The 14065-nt window shown below is 53.9% G+C and overlaps 1 protein-coding gene across 8 annotated transcripts in view; it reads left to right on the top strand.

Moving 5' to 3' along the window:
* Nucleotides 1-14065, top strand: part of LMF1 (lipase maturation factor 1) — a 90972-nt gene that overhangs the window by 40979 nt on the left and 35928 nt on the right. For 6 of the 8 annotated variants that reach the window (XM_029220293.1, XM_029220299.1, XM_029220297.1 and 3 more), the window contains one exon: nt 12031-12179. In XM_029220293.1, the coding sequence (XP_029076126.1) occupies nt 12031-12179 (149 nt within the window). Of the gene's footprint in view, nt 1-4978; nt 5060-12030; nt 12180-14065 lie in introns of those variants that run through there. The other 2 variants (XM_029220300.1, XM_029220298.1) reach the window with 2 other exon arrangements.

Below are 14065 nucleotides of genomic sequence, written 5' to 3'. Positions count from 1 at the left end.
AGCCTCTAGCTCTTAGCCTCCTTGGGGAAATCAGTCACTCTGAAAAACACACCTCCTGTTTTGTTCTGGAAAAAAGTTTTGTTTTTAGAGTTACACCTGAATAATTTGATCAGACTCACTACTGCAGCTCCCAAGATGATGACTTGCAGCTGTTCTGTAAAGTGAGTGCTCATTCTGCTGGGAATTTTAAAGACTTATTCCCATACTCATTGTAAGTTTGGCTTCTAGAACAAATGGCAGTGTAAAAATAGCATTTCAGGGACTTTCCTGGTGGCACAGTGGTTAAGAGCCTGCCTGCCAATGCAGGGGACTCGGGTTCAATCCCTGGCCCGGGAAGATCTCGCATGCTGTGGAGCAACTAAGCCATGCACCACAACTACTGAGCCTGCACTCTAGAGCCCACGAGCCACAACTACTGAGCCCACGCACCGCAACTACTGAAGCCCCTGCCCCCTAGTGCCTGCACACTGCAACTGCTGAAGCCCACGTGCCTAGAGCCCATGCTCCACAAGAGAAGCCACTGCAGTGAGAAGCCCACGCACCGCTACAAAGAGTAGCCCCTGCTTGCTCAAACTAGAGGAAGCCCGCATGCAGCAACAAACACCCGACGCAGCCCATATATATATATTTATATATATATATATATATAAAACATTTCGCAATTTGCTTGCACTCAGAGAGAATGCCAGTGATCAGTTTTAAACGTTTCTTTAATTTTTGAATATGAAAAACATAAAACAAATCTGAAAGTGAACAGAGTGGCCTTGTGAGCCCCGGCAAGCGTCTCAGACGCTTCACTGCCCAAGACGTGCCTGTCTTCCATGTGCGGGTGACCCCTTCCACTCTGCTATTTAAAGTAAACCGTAGGCGTTGCATTATTGCATTTAGAAATACCTTGTTGTACACCTCTGAGAGATGGGGTCTTTTAAAACAATGTGACTACAATACCAGCATCACACCTGAAAGCTTAGGACGAGTTCTATTAAATATGTAGTCAGCATTCCAATGTTCCTGGTTGTCTCCTAAATAATGTCCTTTCTACATTCTGTCCAAATAGGGATCTGACACATTTCATTGATGGGCCCTTATTGCCTCTCCAGAGGCTCCTCCTTTATGCTCCGGACAAGGTGTTTCTCTGTCTGGGAGTGCCAGGCCCCCCGCCCTCACTGTGAGCTGGTAGGAGAGCTCCAGGCCGCATCAGTCAGCTTTGCTTCTGGCAAAGATGCTTCTTGGGTGCTGGGACTTTCTGTTGCCGCCAATCAGGAGGCACAGCCTGCCTTTCCCATCTCTCTCTTCAATGGTGAGATTGCTGGGGTCAGGCCTTCCCAGCCTGATCTGTCATTAGAAAGTTCTCCACCAGCCGCACTGCTGGGCCCCAGCAGCCTCGGTGTTCATTGCCTGGACTCATCCGCTAGGGCCTGCAAGCTGGCAATGTTCTAATTCTGTTGTTCTGTTTGCATTTGTTATTGGGGATTTTTTTTAATCAAAGTAACTTTCCCTCATCAACTCTCTGGTTGCTCTAGATGCAGTTTCTCTGGGGATGTCAGAATAAACCCTTCACCCTTTCCTTTACTTAATTTTCAGAAGAACTTCGTTCCCAAGCACCCCAGAGGATTCCCTTTTTTTTTCTTTTGGCTGCGTTGGGTCGTCGTTGCTGCGTGCGGGCTTTCTCTAGTTGCCGCAAGCAGGGGCTACTCTTTGTTGCAGTGCATGGGCTTCTTATTGCAGTGGCTTCTCTTGTTGCGGAGCACAGACTCTAGGCGCACGGTGTCTGGAGCGCAGGCTCAGTAGTTGTGGCGCACGGGCTTAGCTGCTCCTCAGCATGTGGGATCTTCCCGGACCAGGGGTTGAACCCGTGTCCCCTGCATCAGCAGGCGGATTCCTAACCACTGTGCTACCGGGGAAGTCCAGCAGAGAATTCCTTTTAATGTCATTTCCAGTCACTCTGTTACCACCACTCAGTAGTTGAGCTCGTTTCCTGTAGGTTCTCTTGGTTTTTTTGTTTTTTTATTTCTATATAGGCAATCATATTTTTTTCCACTTCAGGCCTTAAACTTTTATTTCTTTTTCTCATTTTTGCAGTGCCTAAGAACTCCACTACAGTGTTGAATAGACTTTTAAAATCATTTATGAAAATTTTCAAGCATACAAAAAAAGTTGAATTGTATAGTAAAAAACCCATCTATGGACCACCTAGATTCTACAGTTTATATTTTACTAGTTTTTGTTGTGGTGGTGGTGGTAGCTCATATGTTCATCTTTCTGTCCACCACCAACCCTTCATGTATTTTGATGCAATCCAGAGTAAATGTCAGTTGTCAGTATCCTGCCCCTAAATACTAAAGACTCAGTGGGAAGGTCGTTAACAAGAGCTCAGTGCACCTTCAGGGTTTTGCCTTGATGAAGAATTCACACATAATGAAATGTGCAGATCATAAGTGGGCATTGTTAGTTCTGACAAATGCATACACCTGTGTAATCTAGACTCCCATCAAGATATAGAAAATTACCATCACCCCAGAAAGTTCCCTCATGCCCCCAACTGGTCACCGCTCCTATTTAAGAAAAACACTGAATCTATTCTGTTCTAAGATTGAGTCCATGTGAGAACTTACAGGACTTTTTGTCTGTTTGCACCAGATGCTCCTCATGAGGAGGGAAGGTTTGCTTCATGCCAAGCTCCTCGCCTAACTTTCCAAAGGACCTGCTCAGTTAGTATCTCTCCTCAAAACCCTCATGCCCTGTCCTTTCCACACAAGAGATCCTTGGTTTCAGTGGCTGGTGGGGAAGGGCATGGTTAGCTATGTGAATGACAGCTGGAGGATTCTGCATATCTGGCAAGTGAAATTAAAATTCCTGAAATGAAAGCATATCTTAGTTAATAGAGAAGTTTCACCTGCTTTCTCATTTATAGGCTATAATGTTTTTTATAAGGATGGGTAGTATTTTTTCTGTTTATTGTTATTAATGTAAGGTATTTAAGTCACAATCTTACCTCTTTGATTTATGTCCTAGAGAGAACAGCCTGTTTTTACTGAGTGCCTTCTAAGCATAGTGTGTGATGATGCATGGCTTTCCATCTCTCCTTGCTTGGGCAGACGGCCTGATAGATCCTCCTGGTGGAGGTAGTGATTCCTCCCTCCACACCTATACTGCTTTATTTCCCCTTTAAATTTTTTACTATGCTCAACATTGTCCTCATGCAAGCAGTTTGAGTCTCTTGCTGTCTGAAAAGCTTCTGGATTCTTGGCTCTAATCTCGGAACAGACAGTTCCGTCAGGTGCAAGACTCTGCACTCAGTTCACCGTCTTCTCATCTCCGTTGTTACTGACGAGAACTCGGCTGCTCTTCCTCTTGTCAGTTCTCTGAGCATAATGTCTTTCTTTTCTCTGACTGCTTTGGAGGTTTTGTCTTTGGTTTGCAGCAGTTTGACTGCGATGTGCCTGCATGTGGCATTATCCTGCTTATGATTCCCTGAGGTTTTTGAGTCTGTAATTTATGTCTTTTACCAAACTTGGCTAATTTTTGCCAGTATTTTTTAAAAGTTTTTTATGCCCCATTTCTCTCTCCTCTCCTAAGATTCCAATTACATATATGTTAGAGCTTTTCTTTTTTTTTTTTTTTTTTGCTGTACGCAGGCCTCTCACTGTTGTGGCCTCTCCCGTTGCGGAGCACAGGCTCCAGATGCACAGGCTCAGCGGCCATGGCTCACGGGCCCAGCCGCTCCGCAGCATGTGGGATCTTCCCAGACCAGGGCACGAACCCGTGTCCCCCGCATCGGCAGGCGGACTCTCAACCACTGCACCACCAGGGAAGTCCCTTCACCACCTTTTTATTCTCTGTCATCCAATCTGCTATTAAGCTCATCTAGTAAAATTTTAATTTCAGATATTTTATTTTTCAGTTCTGGAATGTTTGTTCTTTTTTTATCGTTCTGTTTCTCTTCCAAGTTCTCTCGTCTGTTTATGTCTTATGATCGGTCATATTTTCATTTATGTTCTTAAGAATTCTTACTATGGTTGCTTTACTTTGTCTGCTTGGAGCTTGTGTTCTGGGTGCAGAATGAGTGGAGAATGGAAATAATTGAGATGAGCAGTGTGTGGTAGGGTGAGTGTTGCAGGCTAGGCAGTGCCGGAATGGACTGAGGCCCAGGTGTATGTTACATCCAGGGAAGGTGTATCTGAGCAGAGACCTGACCAAAGGGCCATAGGGATGGGCACTGGGGACAGGGACTTGACGCGCCTGGGCCGCCAGCAAGGGAGGAGACCCCTGGGCAGAGCAGAGGAACAGGTGAGGCAGTCAGGGGGGCCCTGGTCAGCTTCATTCTCTCCCTGTGGGTCTCTCTGTGGGTCACCTATGGTGTTTTCCCATGATGACTTGCATCAGCTGACTTACCTGAAACCTGACCCTCTGCCGTACACCGATCCTTCTAGAAGAAAGGAAATCTCTTCTAATGGCATCGAGGACATGATGCTGGAAGCTGTCACTGCCCCTCCCCGAGTCCCTGAACCACCACCAGGCTCCCTTGCAAATGACCCCTGAGCAAGATTGTGGCAGCTGGCGGAGCCCACTGGGTCCTGGTTCTGTGGCCGAGACGCCCTCCCTCCCCTCCTCATTCCGTGGGTGTACGTGCCACCCAGAGAGGGTCTGTGAGGCTCCCTGCCCTCATCAGCCATCCCGGCCTCTGGGCCCAGGAGCTGCCCGTCACGCTGACCTCACGGAGGGCCAGAGACAGCGAGCATCCCAGAGTCATGGACAAGTAGAGGCAGGAAGAAGGCTGGTGTGTCCCCTGCCATGGCCCCAGCAGAGACGGTGTCCACGTGGGGCAGAGGCCTTGGGGCTGGCCCGACCTCTGCCCTGACCTCTACCCTGGGTGCCTGCCAGGTGGAGAAGTGTATGTGATTCCCTCCTTTCCAGAGGAGCTGACCCTCCCTGTTATTTCTGACGAGCGTGGACACACTGGCCTCTCCTCCCTCAGGTGACAGGGCCTGCCCATGGGCAGCGAGGAGGACGCCAGGAACCATGTCCATCAGTGTGGGGAAGCTCTTGAGAGCTGTGGGTGAGTGGGTCATCCTCCAGGATTATGTGGGTGAGGGTTACCCCACTTCCGTGGCACAGGGGTAGGGGACAAGAGCTCGCCCTGCTGTGGTGCTGGGTGGGCGTGGCCGCTCCGCACAGGACCTGTGGACACACGTGCCTCCTGGGCTGACAGAGAGCAGGTCTGCCCGACCACCGCCAACCACGTTTCAAGCTCAGCAGCCCCACATGGCTAGTGGGCCTGGGCTGCACAGGCAGGAGGCAGGTCAGAACCTCCCCTCGTCTTGAGCAACCCTGAGAAAGCACTGCCCAGCATGTCATGAGGGGTCTCACAAGGCACTTTGAGACGAGTTTCAGCTAATTTTCTTTACTTTTTTTTTTTTTTTAAGATTTATTTATTTTTGGCTGCCATTGGGTCTTAGTTGTAGCACGCAGGATCTTTCGTTGTGGCATGCAGGATCTTCGTTGTGGTGCGCAGGCTTCTCTCTAGTTGTGGCGTGCAGGTTTTCTCTTCTCTAGTTGTGGCATGCAGGGTTTTTTTCCTCTTCTCTAGACATGGCGTGCAGGTTTTCTCTCTCTAGTTGTGACGCACAGGCTCCAGGGTGCATGGGCTCTGTAGTTTGCAGCATGCAGGCTCTGAGGTACACAAGCTCAGCAGTTGTGGCACGCGGGCTTAGTTTCCCCGTGGCATGTGGGATCTTAATTCCCTGACCAGGGATCGAACCCACGTCCCCTGCATTGTAAGGTGGATTCTTTACCACTGGACCACCAGGGAAGTCCCATCAGCTAGTTTTCATGCACAGGAAGCAAAAGACAAAGAAATGGTAAGGCATTGTGCCCTTCAGCCAGATATATGTTAAATATTTTGAATATGTTAATCCTGAAAAATCTCTGTTGCCAAGTCTCATTTCCGTTGACAGGAAGCATTCTCATATTTATCCCAAACCAGTAAAGCCAGCTAAGGTCATTACTATGGATTTTGTTTTCAGGCTAGCTGGTGACACCTGTGTGGATCTGAGCAGCAGGGGACACCTGGGGCTATGAAGTCTGGTTGCCACAGCAACCAAGTATGAACCAGCACCGTGACAAAGTGCAGTGGGAGGAGGGTCGCTGTGTGGGTCACACAGGTCACTTCCCGTTCCCTGCAGCGCCCAAGGACATCCGTAAAACACAGACTGGCAATTTGCTAAGTGCTTCCTAATTGAGAGCGTGCAATTTAAAATGATTTTACTTAAAGCGTGAAGCATTTAACCAGGTCTTTCAAAAACGTCTTCTTGCTAGAAGACGTGTTCCATTTACCATCTGATCTCTGGCTTAGATCCTCAAATATGTGAGAAGTGACCAGGAAGCCGGACAGACAGGGTCCTGTCCCAAGAGACCTGCCCAGCTCACGCCAGTTCTGGAGGATTCCTGGGCAGACGTGGCTCTGAGCGTGTCCTTGTAGGGGGCACGGGAGGCAGGCCCGGCACAAGGGGGGCTGAGGTTGGGGAGGTGAACAGGAGCATGGCTGCACCTCTGGGGCAGGGCAGCATTAGTACCTCCTGGGCCCTGAGGACAGGCCCCAGTCTGTCCCCTTAGGGCAAGGGCAGCTCTGCCAGGTGGTTCTTATGTCCGGAAGGGGTTGGTGCACCTGGGCAAGGCCCCGTGCACCGTGGTGACTGCAGGAGGGGGTGTGAGGTGGATATAAGGTGTGAGCAGGCTGGGCGGGGCTCTTGACCTCGCTGGACAGGTGCACACAATCACCAGGCGCCCCGTCCAGGTGGGGAACAGAGAGATACACATGTTCCCCGTGACGTGCTGGACAGCGGGCGGCTATTTCTAAACACCAGCAAGAGTTTTCCTTCAAGTTTTGTTGTAGCCTCCGTTGTGTTTTTTACCTGGTCTCATTTTATATTGTGTCTCAACAAAAGAGGAAAATGTGTTAGCCAGTCATTGGGCAGGGCGTGCTGGTCTGGACTGCAGTGTTTGCAGCAGTCACCAGCAGCATGCAGCTCTCCCTAGTCCCTTCTGGGCGATGGGCGGGCAGACGGTTCAGGAACAGTGTCAGTGGAACCTCCCCCCTGATTTCTCGGCTGCCATGCAGCCCCCACTCCCCAAGGCCCAACACCACACAGTGAGGCCTGCCCTTTGCTCAATACCCCGTGGCTCCGCTCCGGTGGGCATCGGGGCTCCAGCTGGCCCACAAGAGCCCATGCAACACAGGAGTTCTTCTGCCTGCACCTGGCTGGCACTCTGCCCTCAAAACACCAAATCCCTCCAGTGGAGTCTGCGTCACACATGCCAAGCGGCCATGATAAAAACTCGCAAGCATGGCTTTGCAGATCAGAAATGTGGAGGAGAACACGGGAGTTCAGCCCCGGGCGGCCTGGACCCCTGGGCCGCCTCTGACACTCTGCTGAGAAGAGGGGCTTTTTCTCCACCTGCCGCTCAGGCCATTCCAGGGTTGCCCACTTCTGTGAAACTCGTACTTTGCAGGCGTTGAGCACAGAAGTCACCAGAGTCAAAGACACAGGGAGGAGTGGGGTCTGCAGACTGTGCTCCTGGACCACGCCAGCTGGACATGTCCCATGACTCAGGCCCCATGTTCTGGACACAGGCCCGGGTGGCCCTCTAGCTTATTAGCCCCAGAGTCTGAGCACCTCTCCTGCTGCCTGAGGTCGGCGAGGGGGCCCAGGGCACGTGGCAAGCAGCAGCCAGTGTCACAGCAAATGGAGTCGGGGCTGCCCGCCTTGTCCTGCCACCTTTCCGACCATGGTCTCTGCCTGGGCCACCCCCGACCCAGGAGCCACTGTGCCTATCGCGAGGCCCCCAGTAGGGCTGTGAGCGAGACCCAGAACTACCCCCGCCAATGCCAAAGTGACATCCTCCCGCCGGATGGGGCCAAGGACAGTGGACCAGGCACTCCCCCAGCTGGCCCGTCACCCTATGTCTCGAGCTTTGGCCTCTGAACCCCACCTGCCCATCACAGTGGGCTCTGACTGCACTTGTAGGAGGCATGGGGCTCTGTGGCAGAGCGAGCATCGGCACCTGGGGGGACAGGGTGGCCCCAGAACTGTCCCCAAGGTGTAAAATCAGCCCTTCTTTGCCGTCAGAAGCTGCAGAATGGGCTACTGTGCCCGTGAAGACTGGGAGTGACTTACAGCTCCGAGTGCTCCCAGGGTGGGCGGCTCAGGCAGGAGTGACAGCCCGTCAGGAGGGAAGCGCTTTCCCCTTCTCCCGCTTTTAACCATGAAGCTAATGGGTTTCCTACTCATAACGTGGATGGTGCTGTCATCTTTGAAGGATCCATGCCTGCGACATTTAATTACTCTAAGTAACTGTAATAGTTTCGAGGAGGTTGTGAGGCCTCAGTTGCTTTCAGAGCCATCGGGTGGCCTCTGCCACTGAAACCTTGCTTTAGGCCACATTTCCTTTCTGGTTGGTGGCTTAGCCTGTGCCATCCTGTGGTCTGGGTGACCACAGTGCCTGGTGAGCCCCCTCTGAGCCCCCTTGATGGTCAGCAAGAATCCCCCACGAGGAGCCGCCCGGCCCCATCCTCATCCATCCTGGAGTGCCATGCCCACTCTGCGGTGGCCGTGTGTTCTGCATCACCAGGCCCATGCCAGGCTGCCCAGTGGTGGATTATCCAGTCTTCGATAGAAGAGCATCTTTGTTCTTCACAGGCCCAAGAGGACAAAGCCAGAAGTCAGCACCACATCCACATTGGAGCTGTTTGGGGAGCAGGTGCCCCATGTGGCGAAGGAGTGAGGGACCCACGGGTCACAGGTCAGGCCAGGAGACTGAGGGGCCGAATTCAACATTTGTAGGCCTTCCTCAGACTTGTGTGCAGCTCTGGCAGACACGGGCTGGGTGATTCGGAAGCACAAGTCGGGAGGAGGGGAGCATGGAGAGCATCCACTTCCTCTGACCACCAGTCTGCTCGGCCGCAGCCGGTCCAGCCCACAGGCGCCCAGACTGCCCAGAGCCTGCAAGGCAAGGGGCTGTGTCTGCTCTCAGACCTGGAGGCCACCGACTACGGCTGGCCCTGAGCTCTGGTCAGGACAGTGCTGGACGACCCTGCAAGTCCCTGTCAGAGCCGTCCCCAGAGACAGTGGACAAGCGGCTCCTTGGCAAGGCCACCGCCGCTGCACCTCACCCAGCATGGAGGGTGGGCGCCGACCCTCAGTCTCACGAGGACGCCTCCCAAACGTGGCTGGACGCTGGGCCTCATTCCTGGAAACCAGCCAGTAGCTGCCGAGGTGAAAGTTCTAGCAGCAGGTGGTGCAGCCCACGGAGACTCCCCTGGTCACTTGCTCACCGTCACCCCAAAGCCACTGGTGGGATGTCCCATGCTGTGGGCGAAACCTTCCAGGCCCCCATGAAGGGGCTGTCGCCTTGCCCTCCTGAGGGGTCTGCACATAGGCTGGGGTGCACATCTGGGAGGAGGGCTTGTCTTTCTGGGGCCACGGAGAACAGTGGTGTTCCTTGTGCCAGCAGCATAGCTGCTGACCACCGGCGGGACCCCAGCAAAGGAAGCGGAGCAGGTGGGTGTAGGCCACCCTCTCCTCCTAGCGGTGCCGACGAGCGCTAATGGCCGGAGTGGCGGCCAGCAAGCAGGCAGCCTCAGCTTCGGCCTGGAAAATGGCTATGCCGAGATGGGGGGCAGGGGTGGCCCCACGCACCCAGCAGGATGAGGGAGGTTCCGAGTTCAGGAGGAGGCAGGAGGGCCAGGTGACACGTACATCCCTAGGGTGATAGCGGGTCCCCGTCACCTGCTTCCTGGCACTTAGGAGGGTCTCTGGGCTCTGCCATTTGCATTTCGCTTTGATTGGTGTCACTCAAACTGCACATTAAAATTCCGTTCGTCGCGTCTGTGCAGAGCGAGGTGACAGAGAAGGCAGACCCGGGCTCTGGGGACTGCTCTGCCTGCCCACGTGAGGTCTGCAAGCTGCTGAGGGGCTTCCAGGGAGCACGAGCAAGGCCGGGTCCCCACTCCTGGGCGGGTACATGGGCTGTTCCAGCCTTGCTTCCTCTGGGACCTGCCCAGATCAGCCTGGAACACCGTGTCCGCCTGCCCTGCTTGCGGGGCCACATTGAGGAGGGTGGGGACAGTGTCCTTTGAGGTCCCTTCTCAGATCTGAAGCGTCTGCAGATAAGTCCTCCCAGAGCCGTGTCATCACTCCCATGTTCTGCCGTCATAAAACCACACGTTTTAAAATGCCCCCATGTGGAAGGAGTCCAAGCTTAATGAAAACGACTTCTCAAGATAAAACCAGAGAAGGTGTCACATAAGGAACAGAGTCCGCTTCTTCCTGTTGAGACAAGAAGGGGGTTTGAAGCACATTGTGAAGCAAAGGTCGTCATGTCCACGAGCAGAAGGACGAGACCTGCACCCAAAATGAGCGACGCTCAGTGTCTGGAACCTCGTAGAGCAGATGAGCACGAGGGCTTCCTGCTTTCTTCCCTTGAGGCATCTGGGGGAAGCCGGGTGTGTGCCCTGGAGGCCAGCTCAGCCCACGTGGGCATCCCACACACTGGGTCCCCAGAGGAGGGTGGCACCGATGTCCCCATCTCGGCCTTGGCCAGAGCGCCCTGTGCTCTGCCTTCCTCTCCCGTCGGTGACAGCTGTGCTGACAGGCCCACCGTCTCCATTGGTCGTGGCCTGGCCACAGCCTGGTGGCGCTCTGGGCTCCAGTCGCCCGCCTCACTCGGCTCCCTCCCCCGGGCACCCCTCCCCAGCACTGTCCAGGCTTTCTGCTTCTGGAATCATCTCCAGACAGTGCAGGGTGCACGCTGGTGTCCCCAGATCCCCCAGCACAGGTGGCTCAGCCAATGCAGTGAGCCCACAGAGACCCTAGGCAGTGACGGCCCACCCGTCGGTGCCACCCTGGTGTTGGCACTGCTGCCTTTGGGCAAACTCACCTGTTTGTCTTCCAGAGAAGAACCGATGTGGAACCGAGCTTCAGAAATCCAGAGCATATGAGAGTCAGTGGGATTTCTCCCTCCACATTTTACTATGAAAAATTTCAAGCCACAGAAAGTTTCAGACAGTTGTACAGTAAAAACCCGCAAACCCACCACCTACATTTGGCCGTGGCTGGTCCTTGGCTCTATTGGCATCATCACACATCTGTTCATGCCTCATCTTAACGTTCAGTGTGTCTCAGAGTGGGGTTCAAAATTCATTTAGGTTTGTCTTTTTTTGAGAAGTTTACAAACATTGAAATGCACAGACCTTAAGGTGCTTTTGGTAAGTCTTGGCCAGTGCACCACCATGACCAGCACTCCCACCCCCAGGGTGCAGACCCCCCAGGCAGCCAGGTTCTAATTTCTCTCACCTGCATGGGGGCAGCTTGTTCTGGAACCTACATCAGTGGAACTGTAGAGTGTTTGCCCTTGTCTGAAGCGTCTCTGACGCAGCAGAATGTTTTTGAGGTTCATCAGTGTGGGGTGAAAGGGAAGTCGTGCAGCCCACAAAGCGCAGTGCAGGCTCCTTTTGATGCAGCCCAAGACCAGCTCCATGTTGCGGGTGTCCCGGGGACGCAGTGTGAGGGGCCGTCTCCATGATAGGAGCGAGAACTCAGGTGTGCTGCTCACACCTGCATTTTTCACATGGGCTCCCCAGCAGGAAGAATGACTGATGCCCCCCATCCAGCGGTGCCAGGCTGAGCCACGCAGGGCCTGTACTTGCTACTCCCCCGGCTCCCTCCCTCACCTGGGCAGATGGGACCACAGTCTGCTCTGCGCTTAGCAACTCACGTCTGGGTCGTCCAGCCTGCTCGGTGCCCGTGTCCACCCTGGTGACTCCTCAGGGGCTGCGCCGTGTCTGTGGGCGCCCTGCAAAGGGCAGGAGCCACGGCCTGAGCAGCTAGGCTCAGCCAGGAGCTGTGTCTCCGTTGCTCTTTGTCCTGTTTGAAGGACCGTCTGGGTTAAGCCGGGTTTGGTGCAGTTGCTTCCTCGGAAAGTGTCCACTGCTGCTCACTCGTCCTTTGTGTTCTGTTGCCCTCATTTCAGGATGGGAGTCCCAGCTTCTGGAGACGGGCTTCCTGGGGATTTTCCTGTGCCCTCTCTGGACTCTGTCTCCATTGCCCAGGGGGACCCCCACGTCCCGGATCGTCCTGTGGGGCTATCGGTGGCTGATTTTCAGAATCATGCTCGGAGCGGTAAGTAGAACTTTTATTTGTTATACTTGGAATGAAACGTACTAAAAACGAGTGGCTGCCTTGCTGCCTTCCCGCCAGCCAGGCCAGCCGTGCCCCTTCCACCACTTTCCATGATGTCCGAGGCCTGTTTCTGAGCACTCGATGCTCCACTGGCCCCTCTGGCATGGCCATTTCCTGTGGGAAACAACCAGGACTTGAGTCATTCCACGGGGACACTCAGGGGAGGGACCCCTGGTCACCCCTTCCCCCCCAGCCCTCCTGGTGTGTATGGAGCATCTGAAATGTCGGGAAACGTGTTAGCGGGTCACACGATGTTGTCTGTGACCCCGGCCTCGCGCCCTCCTGTCTCTCTGCCGGTGGAGCCCCTTCTCCTGATGCCTCCCCGTGTGGTTGTGGTGGTGCTCAGCTGTCCCGCTTCCCTGCCACGTCCTCTCCCCCTCACACCCTCCTGCTGCGCCCTGGGACCAGGCTCCTCGACTCCCACCTGCCATGCAGCTGTGGAAAGTGCACGTCTCGGTTTTAATTACACCTTCTAGTTTCCAGAAACTTAAAATCAGGAGTGAGGTGGTTCACCAGGCAGAGGTCTGGGCGACTTCGTGTACTTTCCCTTCCGCCTCTGCCCTGCTTGTTACGCTAAAATGTAAAATACCCATTTCTTTCACATCGTCCAGACAGTCTAGTGTCTTTTCGCTCTAAGTCGTTCCTCATGGGGGAAAATACAAGCCTGCAGGGGGGTGGGGGCCGGCGCTGGTTCTCCTGCAAAGTCGGTGTCCTCCACTGCGGCATGCTGCCCCTTCCTTGTCAAATGTTCGGTTTACTCATGGGCTTCTTATGTGAGGGGGGCCACGTCCCCCAGGCAGCACAGCGCCGCCTTGCCCTCTGCGGCTCTCTGTATTTGAAGCCCCCGTCGCCCCACGTCCTGGCTGGTGCCACAGTCTGCTGGGAAGACTGAACTAGCAAGTGATGGCATCTGCTGTCTAGGGGAATGGGCCAGTCCTCAAGCAGGACCGTGGGTTCCCACTCCCACAGGCTCCCCTCCTGGACTCCCAGGGTGTTGGCCGTCACGCCGTGGTGGTTCAGGTAGCTGCCACGTCTGCACCATCTGGCCAGGCTCCGGGGGCACTGCAGGCAGCTGGGTGCAGAGGGATGAGCTCTGTGGCAGGGGGGTGGGGGTGGGGGGTGGGAGACAGGCCAGGGTGGTTGGCCAGGTTCCCAACCCAGCGGGGTATGAGCAACTACAGACACTTGGAAACACCGTGTTGGGTGATTGTGTGGGTCCAGATTCCACGGCAAAGTGTGATGCTTTCCCTAAACTCATTTTTCCATTTAATTAGAAAGATGAGCATGGTTTTCATAGGTCCCTTTGATGAAACACGAAACCGTGAGCAGTCTCGCCACCACACAGGTGTTCTTAGCTTCAAGGCTGCTGTTCCTTGTCCGTCTAGGGCTCAATTGTAGATTCTCTGTCAGCTGGCTTTAAAAAGCATAAAAACATATGCATTGTTACTAAAGACTTTATCAGGACCCTCCTGGGACGGTAGCTTCGGCTGCAGAGCTCTGGGTGGCAGAGCTGTCAGGTTGCTCTGAGCCCGGTTCGTGGCTGCACAAACTCCCACGATGCCTCACAGGGGCGGCGAGTCATTAGCATGTTGTAAAGCACCTTTTATGGCATTTTGATTGACTGTTAGCACCAGCTGGATAAAAAATTATCAGGTGCACTAAAAGGTGTAATTACTTGATTCCGTCTGTACGTTGGATATTATTAACCTCCCTTCGTAGGAAAGCAGAACGACAGAGTTGACTTGATAAAAAGGAGTGACAGCAGCAAGTTGTCCAGTCCGTAGGAGCTGAGCAGACGCTGCCCGGGATGAGCCCGGCCCCGATTT

Source organism: Monodon monoceros, unplaced genomic scaffold (genome assembly GCF_005190385.1).
Source record: "Monodon monoceros isolate NGI ecotype Baffin Bay Population unplaced genomic scaffold, NGI_Narwhal_1 Super_Scaffold_13, whole genome shotgun sequence".
In the NCBI taxonomy this organism is placed as follows: domain Eukaryota; kingdom Metazoa; phylum Chordata; class Mammalia; order Artiodactyla; family Monodontidae; genus Monodon; species Monodon monoceros.
Note: the sequence above shows the minus strand (reverse complement) of the source record. Positions and strands in the feature narration are given on the sequence as shown.